Consider the following 16,194-nt stretch of genomic DNA (forward strand, 5'->3'; position numbering starts at 1 on the left):
AAACAATTTATCAGACCTTAATGAGTGAGTGCAGGAAAAAGACTCTACAGAATAATTTCAACTGAGGACAAGTTTAATTTTCAGAGAAACTATTGCAGAAATAATTTTTATCTATGGAAGCAGAATTGCCAGAATGGGCCAATCATTTGCTCCCTTCCTCCTATAGGATCTTCATATTTTGCAACGTATCTCCTCCAATAGTTGTTCTTTTGCATTTTAATTTAAACTTGCATAATTACAATCATAGGTAATAGTTGTATGGAAGAAAAAAAACTTTCCAGTACAAAAACTTCCAACAGATCAAAGAAACCTACCCACTCACAGACCTTGAGATACAGAGTCAGTCAATCAATCAATCATTTTTTAGCACAGTCACAGATCATGAATATTATGATGGACATGGAGACTGGTTAAATAAGAATAGTCAAATGCCGTCAAAATATTAATTAAAACATATATATTTATACACAATATTAATTAAAACAAATGATACCTCATAAGTAGTCAGCAAAATGTGGAAACAATGATTTGACATCAAATCCTGTTGTAGTTCAGCTCTTTCTTCTTTGCCTCCCAAATATATGACAGTGGAAAGGTTCGGAGAAAACCTTTTTTGAATATTTAAAAGAGCTATTGATCAATATCTCTCTTCTAATCAGAATTATAAATTTACAAACTGCATTGGTTCACTTATTCCAACACAATCTATTCTGTGATGTCAGACACAAAACTTGACATTTTGTGTGCAAACTACCTCTTTTCCTAATGTAGCAAATTTCTGAAAATAATTATCTTATAGAGACAGACATAGGTAATGGAATGCTATGGCTAAATTTGTAGATAACTGCATTTAAAAGAAATGGGTTGCACTTCATTCTGCATCATTTTTCTCAATCCAAATTTTACTATATTCTTTCTTATAAATAAAAAAAAAAAATCAGAGGAAGTATGGGCAGCACCTTTTCCAACTAAGAAATGTTAAAAAAAGAGCCTTGGTACTACAGGGGTTTAAGGCACCCTGTTATTAAGCTTATTAAGACCAGCTGCCTGCAATTACTGCAGGGTTCGAATCTCGCCAAGGCTCAAGGTTGACTCAGCCTTCCATCCTTTCTAAGGTAGGTGAAATGAGGACCCAGTTTGTGGGGGCAATAAGCTGACTTTGTATAAATATACAAAAGGATGAAGGCTATTGCTGAGCACATTGTAAGCCGCCCTGAGTCTTCGGAGAAGGGCGGCATATAAATCAAATTAAAAAAAAAAAAAAAGCTTAGCTCAATTCAGCATATATTCACTTCATCATAGACTCACACACTTCATCTACAGTTGCAAGAAAAAGTATGTGAACCCCTTGGGATTACGTGGAGTTTTGCATGAATTGGTCATAAAATGTGCTCTGAACTTCATCTAAGTCACAATAATAGAAAAACACAGTCTGCTTAAAATAATACTACACAAACATTAGATGTTGCCATGGTTTAATGGAACATAACATGTAAACATTCACAGTGCAGGGAGGAAAAAGTATGTGAGCCCCTAGCCTAATGACGTCTCCAAGAGCTAATTGGAGCCAGGAGTGAGCCAACCTTGACTCCAATCAGTGTGATGATATTGGATGTGTTGCTGACAGCTGTCCTGCCCTTTAAAAACACACACCTGTTTTGAGTTTACTGGTTTCAAGAAGCACTGTCTGATGTGAACCATGCCTTGCAGAAAAGAGCTCTCAGAAGACCTACGATCAAGAATTGTTGACTTGCATGAAGCTGGAAAAGGTTACAAAAGTATCTCCAAAAGCCTTGATGTTCATGTGTCCACGGTAAGACAGACTGTCTATAAATGGAGAAAGTTTAGCACTGTTGCTACTCTCCCTAGGCGTGGTCGTCCTGTAAAAAAGACTCCAGAATGCTTCATGAGGTAAAGAAGAATCCTAGAGTGTCAGCTAAAGACCTACAGAAATCTCTGGCACATGCTAACATTTTTGTTGACACATCTACAATAAGGAAAACATTAAACAAGAATGGAGTACATGGGAGGACACCACGGAGGAAGCCATTGCTGTCCCAAAAAAAGATTGCAGCACGTTTGAAGTTTGCAAAAGAGCATCTGGATGTTCCATAGCACTACTGGCAAAATATACTGTGGACAGATGAAACCAAAATTGAGTTGTTTGGGAAGAACACACAACACTATGTGTTGAGAAAAAAAGGCACAGCACACCAATATCAAAACCTCATCCCCACTGTAAAACATGGTGGAGGGAGCATCATGGTTTGGGGCTGCTTTGCTGCCTCAGGGCCTGGACGGATTGTTGTCATTGATGGGAAAATGACAATGACCCAAAGCATACAAGTAATTCAACAAAAAAATGGCTTCAACAGCACAGAATACGCCTTCTGGAGTGGCCCAGAGTCCTGACCTCAATCTGATTGAAATGCTGTGGCATGACCTTAAGAGAGCAATTCACACCAGACATCCCAAGAATATTGCTACACTGAAACAGTTTTGTGAAGAGGAGTGGTCCAAAATTACTCCAAATCGTTGTACAGGTCTGATCTGCAACTACAGGAAATGTTTGGTTGAGGTTATTGCTGCCAAAGGAGGGTCAACCAGTTATTAAGTCCAAAGATTCACATACTTTTTCCTCCCTGCACTGTGAATGTTTTACGTTATGTTTTTTTTTAAAATTTGTTTTATATGCCGCCCTTCTCCAGAGACTCAGGGCGGCTTAGAATGCGTTAAGCAATAGCCTTCATACTTTTGCATATTTATACAAAGTCAGCTTATTGCCCCCACAAACTGGGTCCTCAATTTACCTACCTTAGAAAGGATGGAAGGCTGAGTCAACCTTGAGCCTGGTGAGATTCGAACTTACAGTAATTGCAGACAGCTGGTGTTAATCACAATGCTATCAGTCTGCTGAGCCACCAGGCCCATGTTCAATTAAACTATGGCAACATCTAATGTTTGTGTAGTATTATTTTAAGCAGACTGTGTTTTTCTATTGTTGTGACTTAGATGAAGTTCAGAGCACATTTTATGACCAATTCATGCAAAACTCCACGTAATCCCAAGGGGTTCACATACTTTTTCTTGCAACTGTATACATCTGATAAATGTGTTACACCTCACAAAATATTTTAATAAAATGTATTAGTTGGAAATATGCTACTAGATTTCTGATTATCAACAGGCATAACATACAGTATATGGTAGTTTGTAATAATGCCACCAATTCTGCATTTAGGCACTGTCTAACTCCAAATTGACTCTGGGCAGCACACAAATTACATTTGAAACTTGCCAGAATGTCCTTCACGAAATGTAAAAACTCTAGAAATGTTTACCTTTTTAATTCATCTTTCCAGCTGTTTAACACAGAGAGAGGGCAAATGATCACAAAAGGTCTCCTATGAAGCTTCCCACTCAAAAAAACAAGCAGACAAATAGTCTGAAATAGATTTTAAACATATTTTGGATTTATTTTAATAACATTCATTTTTCTTTTGACAATTAGGAAATCATACATTTCATATAGAAAGACAAAATAATACCTGGCAAGTCTTCCCCAGTCCCATTTCATCACCCAGAATACATCCATGCCCAGTTTCATAGCAGCTTATCATCCAATTTACACCTTCTATCTGATAGGGATACAGGTGAATAGCTAAAAATAAGAAAGGGAAACTATTGCATAGGAACTCTTAATTTACATAAACAGCTGTTTGAAATACAATTAATCTAAAGAATTAGACATTATACTTTGATTATGCAAAAGGAGTTATCGTCATTTTCTTAGAACTTATTTCAAGATAGCTATTTTCACTGACATTCTAGAAGGGGAGCAAATACAGTGCAGCAGTTTTCTCAAACCTGGTGCCTTGTTTTAATTGGCATTTCAAGATATGTGTAAACACAGAATTATCTTTTTGAAGATATTTCATTTTAACGCATATTTAATACATTTGATTATTACCCAAAGGGTAAGAAATTATACCAAGCATTAAGAAGTTACCATTACTATTCTCACAATTCTCAGCCAACATATCCAATGGGAATTCCTGGAGTTAATTCTAGCAAGTCTAAAGCTGGTAAATTAAGTGGTTTCACATCACATATAACCTGTTACATTGATTCCTGTATTCATGGGATTGCAATGAGAATAATAATAATAATAATAATAATAATAATAATAATAATAATAATAGTAATAATAATAATTTTATTTCTATAGAGCAGCTACAATTTACATACTAGTTGTAAGTTGTAAGTTGTACAGGACAGACAATCTAATTTATGGAATAGCATAACTATTCAAGAGAACTTACTTTTTAAATCCAAACATAGGAATGTCAGTCTAACAATATATTTGTTATTTTTTAAGACAAGGGATTTTAAAGAAGATATCTTATACCTCTTCCCTCTGAACAAACAATATGTAAATTCTTGATTTGGAAAACTACATAAGTATCTGAACCACTTAATACTGAATTAATAAGGTACTTATTCGTTTTAGGTTATCTTTGCATCATCTGGCTTTTTGAACAGGCAATGAACCAAAGTACTTTGTACATTAATCCTATCAAGCTGAAACTAGTTTTTAATATACAGTACTTAATTACCATTGCTTGCTTTTTATACTTTTGCATTTTGGTAGTTTTAAATAAAAACATGCTCTCGTTGAATTAATTCAATTCCCTGGCTGCCCCCAATACAAACTAACTTATCAATAGAGCCTAAGTAAATTAATCTATGGATTCCATCTTTAGGAAAAATGGCTCGAAACGAAATTTACCCGTCAATCCCCATTGGAATAATTGTTCCTCTATAATACTTTCGCTTCCCTGTCTGGATCTGTATTTGTTAGAAAGAGTTTGGAAGAAGCAAGACATCACACAGGCCTCAAAGCACCAAGCTCCGATTCCTCTTCCTTTCGCAATTTTCACTTTCCAAAACAGTTACCGGAAAGAAAGCAATAGGCAGGCTTATATGGATTGGCTGGTTAAGAAAGAACATTGCGCCGTAATTGGCTTTTACGGGAACCTGGGCGGGTTCTAGAAAGAGCATCATTCCGTAGGACAGTGACGCTGCTCACACGGGCCTTTCAATATTTTGTCTGCGGTGGTGTTTTTACTCTGCATTGCGTTTTCTTGTTGGACTCAGTCGACAGACTGTATGCCTATCTGTATACAGTATAATATTATTGAATTAATAACCTTAAAATTAATCCTATCTAGAACTATGTAATATGATTAAGATTGTGGGTTTTCCCCCCCCAAGAACAACGACGCGTCCTCTAGCAGATTTCCTATTGGATCGATTCCCGCCCAAAGTTGCTGTACATTTTTAGTAAAAATAATCGGCTCTCCAACCACATTTTAGCTTCTTATGTCGAGTGAATCCAGGCCGTATGGATTTATTTTGTAATACTACCACCACCCCGCCTCACCCCAAATTCAAGTGAAGTGTTGGCATTTATCGGTCATCGATAAATGAACAGGTGAAACTAGGTGGGGACTTATCTGAAGAGCTTGAAGAGAGCAGCGTAACAGGACAGAATGAATGTCCTGTATTAAAAGTAAGATCCGCCTGTCATGTCCCTAATTACGCTAGCTGGACTAGTTTCTTTGCTCTGCCCAGTTAAAGATGGTCCGTTTTGCCATTCTCGGACTTCTATAATAGCAACGTCCCGCTGCAGGATCAGAGCGGAATTGTGCGGGACTCAATTAATATTGCCTATCACTTAAATTTTGTCCCCTCAGACAAAAATGTGCCTGCAGAAAACAATTGCCTAGCAAATCAAGCTGCTACCACTAAACCATTAAAAAAAAGGTAATTTATGACAATCCAATTCTTGCTATTCTGCTGTATGTCGGCGAACCAGGAATAAAGAGTTAATTGGAGAATCCATGGGTAGCTTGGTATGCTAACAAATCATTGTCTAAATGAAACTAAAAAGGCCGCAAAAAGAATAGAAAAATATAACTTATGTTCTGTGCATCTTTTAAAATCTCTCAGGGTTTCTGTAACACAAATCTCTTCTCCTTTGTAGTTTCAGAGTGGTGTGTGTGGAGATCTCCTCCATTGGCGCAAACATGCGATTAACCGAAAGCGAGGCGTTGGGCAGGTGGCTATTCAGGCATGTTGCTTGATGGAATTACGGAAAAATACCAAGCTGAGGAAATAGCTGCTTTCATCAAGCTCCGCCTCCAACCCAGTAAAAATCTGCGAGACGGAGGGAAGCATTTTGTACTCTTCTTCGGCTTTCTGATCTTCTCGTTTTCCGTGCGGCACCGGCCACCTGAGCCATGAAGGACGAAGGCTGGCAACTATCGACGATCGCCTGGGGAGCTGCGCTTTTCGTTTGTTTTATTTAGGTTTCTTGCGGCGTGTTACTGGTGCGGCTGGCACAGCTTTTCACCGCCGGCGGTCGGACCGCTTCGAAAAATCTTGGCGACCTCCCGTGGACGTGGTGAGTGAGGTCGTAAAGACAATTGTACAGTTTAGGGACGATATTCATTCATGCTATTTCTGGAAGCATGGATTATCTGCATGAGAGGAACATGGAGAGTGGTGAGCTGTATAGTCGCTGAGGATTGGACACGGCTGAATGGCTGGGGACGACAACAGAGTACACTTACACAAGCTGGTACTTTTCGCTGTAGCCATTATAGGAGAGTTGTGATGGCAGAAAATCAGAAGTGTAGTTAACTTCCAATTAACCCATTTTATGGAACCGCGTAGGCTTTCCTGGGTATCTGATGAATCTCAGGAAAGCTTGTGCGTTTTTATAAATTTTGTCTTCAGGACAAAAAGAGCAGATATAAATGGGCATTTTATCTGGAGGTCATTTTGAACATGAGCAATAAAACATGTGAGGTGGGCCCCTTTGCTGTCCCAGGAACTCTTCAGCAAAGGAGCCCTGGAATACTTTCCTTGGACAGTAAAGGAGACAAACAAGCAAGTACTGGAGTATATAAAACCAAGCTGGAAGGCAAAATCACAATGACACCTTACTTATTTCAGCCATGTTATTATGCAAGCAAACTCATTGGAAAAGGCAGTTAATTTGGAAGAGTCAGACCTCCAAAAACATGATGGGTATAAAATCAAAGCTGACATAGCATAACACAACTGAAAGAAGCTGTACAAAATTGGAAAATGTGGAGAGAGCTGGTCCATAGAATTGCCTACAATTGGGCATGATTGAATGGATAGTATCACTAATAAAGTATGGGGTGTACTTTATGGACGATCATGTAGTGTTTCCTTTTCTATAAGAAATAGCAAAGATAAAAAAGTAGATAAAAAAGCTAGTAAGCCTGTGTAAATTAAATTAATGTCTACTTAGATCATACTGTTTTCAGCTAATATTTAATACATAATGTATGTCTTCAAAACACACACATTAAAATGACATTCTAAATCTGTTGGTAAAAAGAAATTGTGGCCACTAACAAAGGGCGGGGGGATGGAGCAATAATATATGTGAAAAGTTTACCATAGACTCTAGAAAAAAAAAAATCAGAGGGGAAGAAGATTCATAATAGTAAGCTTTCAGACTGAATCTGGAAAAATAACAATTACAAGTACCTCAGTTTGTGTTAACAAAATTATATAAAAGACATCAAAGTAGATTTCTTTATCCCTGAAAAAATGAATGACCTTTTCCCTACATGTAGATATAATTATTTGATCTCAAAGGATTTCCAGCAAATTCCCCTGAACACTCCTAACTCCCTCTCATATGTCTGATATGTCATTATCATCGTTTTTTGGATATATGGAGATATCTTACAGAGAGGGAATATATTATTTTATATAGAATAAGACATTAGGTTAAATACTTAGGAATTTATTTGACAAAATTTATTTCTTTAAAGGATTTCTTTAAAAATATACACAGAGCTGAAAAAATGTAATTTCTAGTTTATCAATGCCAAATTATTTTTAACTCTGAACTAAATTGTATTTAAGATTTAGATTAGATTTAGATATCTTTGCAATTACAATCATATGCTGTGGTAATTATTTTGGAGGGGCAGCAGTATTAATTTGATTTAAAAACAACAGCTAATGGATTTATGGTGACAATACTTTTGTAAACCAGTATGTTTTTTCTCTTTATTTCTAGTGGTCCCCCAGACTATCTGGCTTTCCTCTACAGCTTTGCGTGCACCTGGTCAATACAGTAAGTATCCAGTCTTTTCTTCCTCCTCCTTCTTTACTTCCTCTTTTACTGCTTCAGATGTCGAGGGAGATACAAAGTTCTAGTGGTATCAGCCATTGTTGCACTTCTAGTGGCCTCAACCATTGCTATTTGATGTTGTTGTTATGTGTCTTCGATGCCTCTCCATCTTTTTCTGCGTCTGCCTTGTGTTCTTTGGCCTTCTCCTCTTTTTGTATATTTCTTTTATAGCATAGAATCCCAAGACCAATATGTTTAAAAGTTGTACTCTACAAACTACAACTTCTATATCTATAGCATATCTCTTGATTTTCAGTAAGGATTATCAAAGGTAAGCTTAGGCAACTTGGTGGTTTCCAGGTGGTTTGGACATAAATTTCCAATTTGTACACTTGATCCAAAAAGCAAAATAATACCAGTTAGCAAAAAGTTAACAGGAACAACTTAACTTTATTTTCCAATCAGACTGTAGTGTATAATCAGTAAATTATATGCAAAATACCTGTTTCAAAAAGTTGCTGATTGGTTGAGCTGAGACAAACAAATAGCTGCAGAATAAGCAGATTTTAAACTAAGCTTTTCAAGAATGGACCAATGTATCCATATCTGCGAAATAACCTCAGATAATCTCTGATCTCTATTAGTAACATTAAAAATGAAGGCATTATTTGATGCAATTCTCTGTGACAGGCTATGGCATTCTCTGCAATTAATTACAATGCTTCATGAGAATACAACAATGCAGGTTAGATGAACAAATGGCAGATAATTAATGACAACTTCCCAACCTCCAAAAGAGTTAAGCAGAGTGAAGAGTCAAGTTGTGTATCCTGAGCCTCCTATTATTTAATGTTATCATGACGACATTGTGTAGATCTTCGTCAAACCAACATCTTTCACCTCTGGCTGCATCCCTCTTTGTAACCTAGGTGAGTCTATAACCAGGTCATTGCACAGTAATGATACTGTGTCATATCATGTTGGTTGAAGACTGGTGAACAATTTTCTTTCATCTTTTGAAATGATATTTTTGCTCTATTAGATCATAAAAGTTGAGTTATGAAAACAGCCTCTCTAACCAAAAAAGTTACTTGATTGGTTTATTTTTATCTAAACATTTCAAGGTTTATAACTGAGTTTTAAAGGAAAGGAAGCTTCTGTTTCATTTTTGTCCTCATACTCTTCTGGGATCTTGGGTAGTGACACGCAACAAAGAAGTCTTAGTTATCCATTTTGTTGAATCAAATAACTTACCAAGTTCCATCAATAAACAGGGGAGAGAAGATGGATTATGACCCATGGGTACAATGGAAGGTCTTCCAACCAAGTCCTTGTTTGGCCCTTTTTATAATGTTTCAGTACTCTCTACTGTAGTCTACAGTACTTTAGCCTCCTCATTCATTGTTGTTGAGCCAGGTACTGTTTCATGGGATGGGATGTTTAGCTGCTGGCCAACTTCCTGCTTATTCTGGAATCTGTAGTTTTTATATAGCCAAAGCTACATTTTTTTGGATGCCTTTTGTTGTTTTATTCATTTTTTTTACTTGGGTTATTGCTTCTATGTCACACTATTGAGTTCAGATGGAGTCCATCATTTTTGTAACTTCCTCTGTGCAACACGTTAGACTTCAGTTAGGAATAATGCCAGATTTCTCTCCACTGGCTAAGGAAGAAACAGGCATGATTTAAACTCTATGAAAGAATTCCCTGAGATGTTATGTATCCAGTACTATTTTTAGTAAAATAAAAGTTTATTTTATTTATTGATCAAATTTATATGGCTGCCTCGTGGAAAATGTCTCTGTGCAGCATACAACAATTACTGTACCTGTTTCCTACTGTGTGTGGTGTAACAGGTTTAAAGCCACTTTTGAGAACGGGGGAAATGATTTTTGCTATAACTGATTCACTGTACCAGATCAATATTGTGCAGTCTGGCTTTGGTGAAAGCAGAATGGGTAAGCCTTAAATTCAGTCTAGAGAAAGATGCTATCTGTATGTGTTTTCTATTTGGCCCTTTAATGCCCAATTATGTTCAGTCTCTGTTGAAAGAAGACTCAATATAGAACAGAGAAATAAAAATTCTTTTTTTTTCATTGTAGGCTTTTGGACAACTTTTTTTAGTGCCATTTTTAATGTAGTAAGTACTATTTTACTAACTGAATTACATAATAGAGGCAAAGTGCAAGCAGAGTAAAATGGAGAACATGAAAAACAAACTCAAATTGAATGAGTCATATACTGTATGGGAGACAGAGAGCTTTTTCACTGTAGCACTAGATTTTCTAGGCTAACAATCTGTTCTCTTAAACAATACATGTGGGAACATTTCAATTTTACATACACACCAAGCAGTACAGTTTCTACAATAGCTTCTTGATGTGGTTTTGTATTGTGTTTGGGGTGTAGAGTTAAAGATCTATGAAATATTAAAAAGTTCAAAATTTGTATAACATTCAGTAGTTGAACATACCTAGGCCAGTGGTTCTCAACCTGTGGGTCGCGATCCCTTTGGGGGTCGAACAACCCTTTCACAGGGGTCGCCTAAGACAGTGGTCACCAACTGGTGGTCCTTTGATGGTCCGCGGAGAAATTTTCGTATTTTTGCATTTTTGCAGGTGGTGCAATACGGAAAAAGGAGTGTAGCCCTTGCCATCCGGAATGAATGGTGCTGTTGTAGCGGTGGGGGAAAGAGCGGCAGAAGTGGGAAGAAGCAGTGTTTGCGATGGCTGGAAGCTGTGAGAGCGAAGCACTACTTTCATTTGCACGGCAACAGCATTCCGCCTCAGTATATTTGTGCCAGCCAGTGGCCCAAGGCAGCCCTCCTCTCCTGTCGCTTGGGACTCAGAGCGGTAAATGGCGTCTGATCCGAGGAGCAGCCGGATTTTGCTCTCTAATCCGGACGCCAGATCGGCCCCCTGCAAGCTCTCATCTCTTGAGGAGCACTCCCTGAAGCGGGGCTGGAAACTTTGGTCAGTCTCCTCGAGAGACGAGAGCTTGCAGGGGGGCGACCTGGTGTCTGCAATGAAGAGCAAAATCCGGCTTCTTCTCTCCGCTGTAAGTGCGGCATCAGGATTCCGTCTTGGTATATTTGTGGCACAAGGCAGCCCTCATCTCCTGATGCTTGGGACTTGGAGCGGTAAATGGTGACTGGTCTGGGGAGCAGCCGGATTTTGCTCTCCATTGTGGATGCCAGATCGGCCCCCTGCAAGCGCTCGTCTCTCGAGGAGCGCTCCCTGAAGTGGTGCGGGAAACTTTGGTTGGGCTCCTCGAGAGACAAGAGCTTGTAGGGGGCCGATCTGGCGTCCGCAATGGAGAGCAAAATCCGGCTGCTCCCCGGACCAGTCACCGTTTACCACTCTGAGTCCCAAGTGGCAGGAGATGAGGGCTGCCTTGCGCCGCAAATATACCAAGGCGGAATCCTGATGCCACACTTTCAGCGGAGAGATGAGGGCTGCCTTGGCCACCGGCTGGCGCAAATATACCAAGGCGAATGCTCATGCCACGCAAGTTCAAGTAGTGCTTCGCTCCCACACTTCTTCCGGCCCTCGGTCTCTCAGGGAGCTGTTTGACTTCCTCTCAGCCCTAAAACACTGGCTGGCCCATGAGATGAGAGAGAGAGAGAATGAGAGAGAGAGAGAGAGAGAGAGAGAGAATCAGAATGAGACAGAGAGAGAAAGAGACGAAGAATGAAAGAGAATGAGAGAGAGAGAAAGAGAGAGAATCAGAATGAGACAGAGAAAGAGACAAAAAATGAAAGAGAAAGACAGAATGAAAGAGAATGAGAGAAAGACAGAGAATCAGAGAGAGAGAGAGAGAATGAGACAGAATGAAAGAGAGAATCAGAATCAGAGAGAATGAGAGAGAGAGACAAAATGAAAGAATCAGAATGAGAGAATCAGAAAGAGAGAGAGTGGGGGAGAGAGAGAAAGGGGGAGAGAAAGAGAAAGAGTGGGAGAGAGAAAGGGGAGAGAAAAAGAGAGAGAAAGAGTGGGAGAGAGAAAGGGGGAGAGAGAAAGAGAATTGGGGAGAGAGAAAAGGAGAAAGAAAGAGGGACAGAGAGAAAGAATAAAGAGAGGGGAGAGAAAGAGAGTGGGGGAGAAAGAGAGAAAGGGGGAGAGAGAGAGAATGAGAAAGAAAGAGTGGGAGAGAGAAAGAGAGAGGGAGAGAGAGAGAGAGAGAAAGAGATAATGAGAGAGAGAAAGAGATAATGAGAGAGAAAGAGTGGGGGGGGGGGAGAGAGAGAGAGCCTGAAGGACCCCATCCCGTCATTGGGAGTCCAGGTGCTTCAGCAAGCGGCCCACTGGATTCGTATTAGTGGTCCGCAAAATTTAAAATTATGAACTTGGTGGTCCCTGAGGTCCAAAAGGTTGGGGACCCCTGGCCTAAGACTATTGGAAAACACATATTTTCGATGGTTTTAGGAATAACTTCATGGTTGGGGGTCACCACAACATGAGGAACTGTATTAAAGGGTTGCGGCATTAAGAAGGTTGAGAACCACTGAGCTAGGCCTACACTGACACCAACGATTTGCCATTAATCTGAAACTTCTGAACATAATGGAAGATGCTTAAGATACTGCAGATAGTCTTTGACCTATGACCGTTTGGTCAGTTACTGTTCCAAGTTATGATGTTGTTGCACAAATGGTGATTATGACTGAATCTTGGAGACCGGCTGTTCCACTATCTCCACAGTGATCATAGTCTGGGTGTTTGACAACCTTTTAGCACTTACAATTGGTTGCCAAGTATCCTGCAATTACATCAGAGGTGGTATTCAGCCGGTTCAGACTGGTTTTCCCGAACCGGTAGCAGAGATCATGGGTTGGCCTGCCCCCCCCCGGCCCGGCGCTATGCCGTCCTATGTAGGCACATTTTCGAGGCTGGGTGCATGCGCAGAAGGGCCGCGCTTGTGGCGAACCAGTGGTAACAATATCTGAAACCCACCGCTGAATCACATGATCGCTACTTGCTCAGAAAGTCAATGGGGAAGCTGGCAGGGAAGATCACAAGTCACTGAGATAAATCTCCCCCATCCGTTCACCCTCAATCAGCCCTCTGCACTTATGCAAGCCATTCATGCACTTTTCCCCATCTGTGCTGCATCTCTGAGCACCCGCCCAACCCTTGTGGCACCTCTTGCACAGTTCATTACAACCTTTCTGATCTGTGACATGCCTGTTGCACAACTCCATTGCTTAACAACATAAATTCCAGTCCCAATTGCTACTATAGGGACAGCAAGGACTATCTGTCAAGGACCTGTTAAGCTTAGCATATGGTTTCGACACAAAAGGTAGATTTGGTACTGTTATTATGTCCCTCTTTTCATCCTTTGAAGAAATGAAAAGCTTCCTATTGAAATTACACCTTTGACAGTGGCTACTATTTAAACCAAGCCATGATCAGAATCTCCTCATGTTTTACATATGAAAAAAAAAGGAAGAAAAGAAGAAAGAGAGCCCCAGAATTGCTTCCTTCTCATTACTTACTACTAATCCATAGTTTTGAAACTGGTTTGTAAGTAGCCTGGATGCTGAAGGCAAATGGTCAGCTTGCTCCTTTCAGTCTGCCTGATCAAAGGACTCTTTTTTTTTTTTTTAATTTGATTTATATGCCGCCCTTCTCCGGAGACTCAGGGCGGATTACAATGCGTTAAGCAATAGCCTTCATTCTTTTTGTATATTTTTTTTATACAAAGTCAGCTTATTGCCCCCACAAACTGGGTCCTCATTTCACCTACCTTAGAAAGGATGGAAGGCTGAGTCAACCTTGAGCCTTGGAGAGATTCGAACCAGCAGAAATTGCAGGCAGCTGTGTTAATAATAGGGTGCATTGAACCACTGTACTATCAAGGCTTTTAAATTCTAATACTTGCATTACAGATAAAGCAAGAAGAATACTAGATTTACCACCATTCATTCAGTGACTATTTGATGTTACAATGGCACTACCCTGTTTCCCCCCAAATAAGACATCCCCTGATAATAAGCCCAATCAGGCTTTTGGGCACATGGCAATAAGGCCAAGCGCTTATTTCAGGGTTCAAAAAAAATATAAGACAGAGTCTTATTTTTGGGGAAACACGGTATATGAAGGGACTTAAAATCAGTCTCTACTGGCAGCTTCAGAGACAAGGTGAGATGGCTGGCATCTTGAGAGACAAAGTCAACCGGGAAGCCAGCAAGTCATTAAGAAAATCTTGCCACCATCATTTTTCATTCATATGCACATTTTATTCACATTTTATTCTCTCCTTTGTTCACTTGCAGTCACCAAAGCGCCTTTCCTCCAGTCTCCCTACATTTGTGTCAAGAGTTTGCAGCAATCCAACCAGCACACAAGTAAACAATTCAGCACGATTCATTTATAGAAGAAACTTATTTATATACAATAATATAAAACATGATGCATGTATACAATACCCATGCAGCTCTTGCAATGTGGTAGCAAGTACAAGGACAAGAAGCTAGAATCTAGAAATCACAGAAGTCACAGAATCACAGAAGCTACTCTTAAATACAGACCAGTTAAGCTAAGCCGCACCCAGGCTCTGAGCCATCTCCCATGGTTCACAACAACTCCTGTTTCTTAGTCACCAAACAGTTCCAGTTGGCTGACTTGTTGTTATGGCTATCCCAGCTCATAATTTCTTATACGCTGACATTCCTCCCTTTATGACTGGAATAGACATAAAATCAAATAACTGTCAGGTTCCGTAAACTATGGGGAAAAAAAAAAACCCTCAGCACGTAAAAGCAGTAACCAAGTTTGTTTATCCTGTTATCAGTACTAACTGACCACCTTAAAGTGTTACAGAAAGGAATCTTTGTTGGAGCCGACGCTCCGTGCTGCTCCTTTAAGCAGCATACAGCTCCACCCCAGTGCAATCACTCAATTACCTAATTAACCCGTATCCTCCCTCTCTCTCCCCAATCCATTGCAAGTTGCTCCAGTTCCGCGCTGCGCCGTCTTTCTTTAAAGTGATGGGAAGTAATATTCTTCTGAAGAACAGTGAAGCAAGCTAATTAATTTATATTTGATGGCTTCTCTTACATTACAATATTTAATATTCACGTGCTTGCTTTCCTTAAAGTGATGGATGGTGAGAAACTGCTTCAGTGCATGCCCCTGAAGTCATCTAGCATGTGGCTGGGGAGTCGAAGTGAGAGGTATGCCTCGAGGCTGACGACCCAGCAGGGCAGGCACACAGGAAGGGTCATCAGCGAAAGCGTGCAGCAGCGGAATGGCGATCTCCACATGAATGGTGGCCCCAAGTACCGTTGCAGGGCTGGGGCTGACATGCGGCCCCCTCTACCATGGAGACGGTGTCTAAATTATAGGAACAACAGTGAGCGATTTAAGAAGATAAAGGCCCCAACTTGTCTGGGTACCAACGGTGGTACTTGGCAACAAGCCATGGGGCGATTACATCACCCTCCCAAACCCATGAAGCCTCGGACCAGGAATACCCTTTCCACAAAACGAGGTATTGTAGGACCCCTCTCCCCCCATGCAGTCTGGTGTCTAATATTTCCTCTACCTCATATTGTAGGCCACTGACAATAAAATGAGCCTGCTTCGAAAATAGATCTATGACAATCCATATTACATTGTGACCCTGACTGTCTGGTAATCCCACAATGAAGTCCATCGTGACCTGCTCCCACAGTTGTGTGGGGTTAGCTACCGGCTGTAACAATCCAATAGGCTTGCCAGGTTGACTCTTCTTGGTAGCGCAGATAGTACAGCTCCCTATATAATTTTCGATATCCCGCTTCATGGAAGGCCACCAAAATTGGTGGTTAATTAGGTGCAACATTTTTACAAAACCAAAATGGCCCGCTGAACGGACATCATGGCACTGGGGTGAAACCTCTAATCATACTGATGGGTACATATAGTTTGGTACCCTTCCAAATGAATCCATCTCAATGTGTGAACAGAGCCCGGTTCTTCTGGTAGAACTCATCTTTGACTAGAGCAGTGGTTCTCAACCTTCCTAAT

At 40.1% G+C, this 16,194-nt stretch overlaps 2 protein-coding genes across 12 annotated transcripts in view; one reads left to right on the forward strand and one right to left on the reverse strand.

Moving 5' to 3' along the window:
* The window catches only part of CHD1L (chromodomain helicase DNA binding protein 1 like), a 101,774-nt gene extending 96,659 nt beyond the window's left edge, over nucleotides 1-5,115 (reverse strand). For both annotated transcript variants that reach the window (XM_034411164.3, XM_087888381.1), the window contains exons 1-4: nucleotides 4,790-5,115; nucleotides 3,549-3,661; nucleotides 3,342-3,445; nucleotides 494-608 (exon numbers count right to left, since the gene is read on the reverse strand). In XM_034411164.3, coding sequence (XP_034267055.2) covers nucleotides 494-608; nucleotides 3,342-3,445; nucleotides 3,549-3,661; nucleotides 4,790-4,886 — 429 coding nt within the window. In that variant the 5' untranslated portion in view covers nucleotides 4,887-5,115. The remainder of the gene's footprint in view (nucleotides 1-493; nucleotides 609-3,341; nucleotides 3,446-3,548; nucleotides 3,662-4,789) is intronic.
* Nucleotides 5,088-16,194, forward strand: part of LOC117661898 (uncharacterized) — an 86,097-nt gene continuing 74,990 nt past the window's right edge. For 5 of the 10 annotated variants that reach the window (XM_087888413.1, XM_087888408.1, XM_060690253.2 and 2 more), the window contains exons 1-3: nucleotides 5,088-5,572; nucleotides 6,047-6,466; nucleotides 8,129-8,185. The gene's annotated coding sequence lies outside the window, so the exon portion shown is untranslated. Of the gene's footprint in view, nucleotides 5,573-6,046; nucleotides 6,467-8,128; nucleotides 8,186-10,284; nucleotides 10,323-16,194 lie in introns of those variants that run through there. The other 5 variants (XM_087888409.1, XM_087888415.1, XM_087888412.1 and 2 more) reach the window with 3 other exon arrangements.

The sequence above is a fragment of the Pantherophis guttatus genome, chromosome 2, assembly GCF_059756535.1.
Source record: "Pantherophis guttatus breed Tessera chromosome 2, ASM5975653v1, whole genome shotgun sequence".
In the NCBI taxonomy this organism is placed as follows: Eukaryota; Metazoa; Chordata; class Lepidosauria; order Squamata; family Colubridae; genus Pantherophis; species Pantherophis guttatus.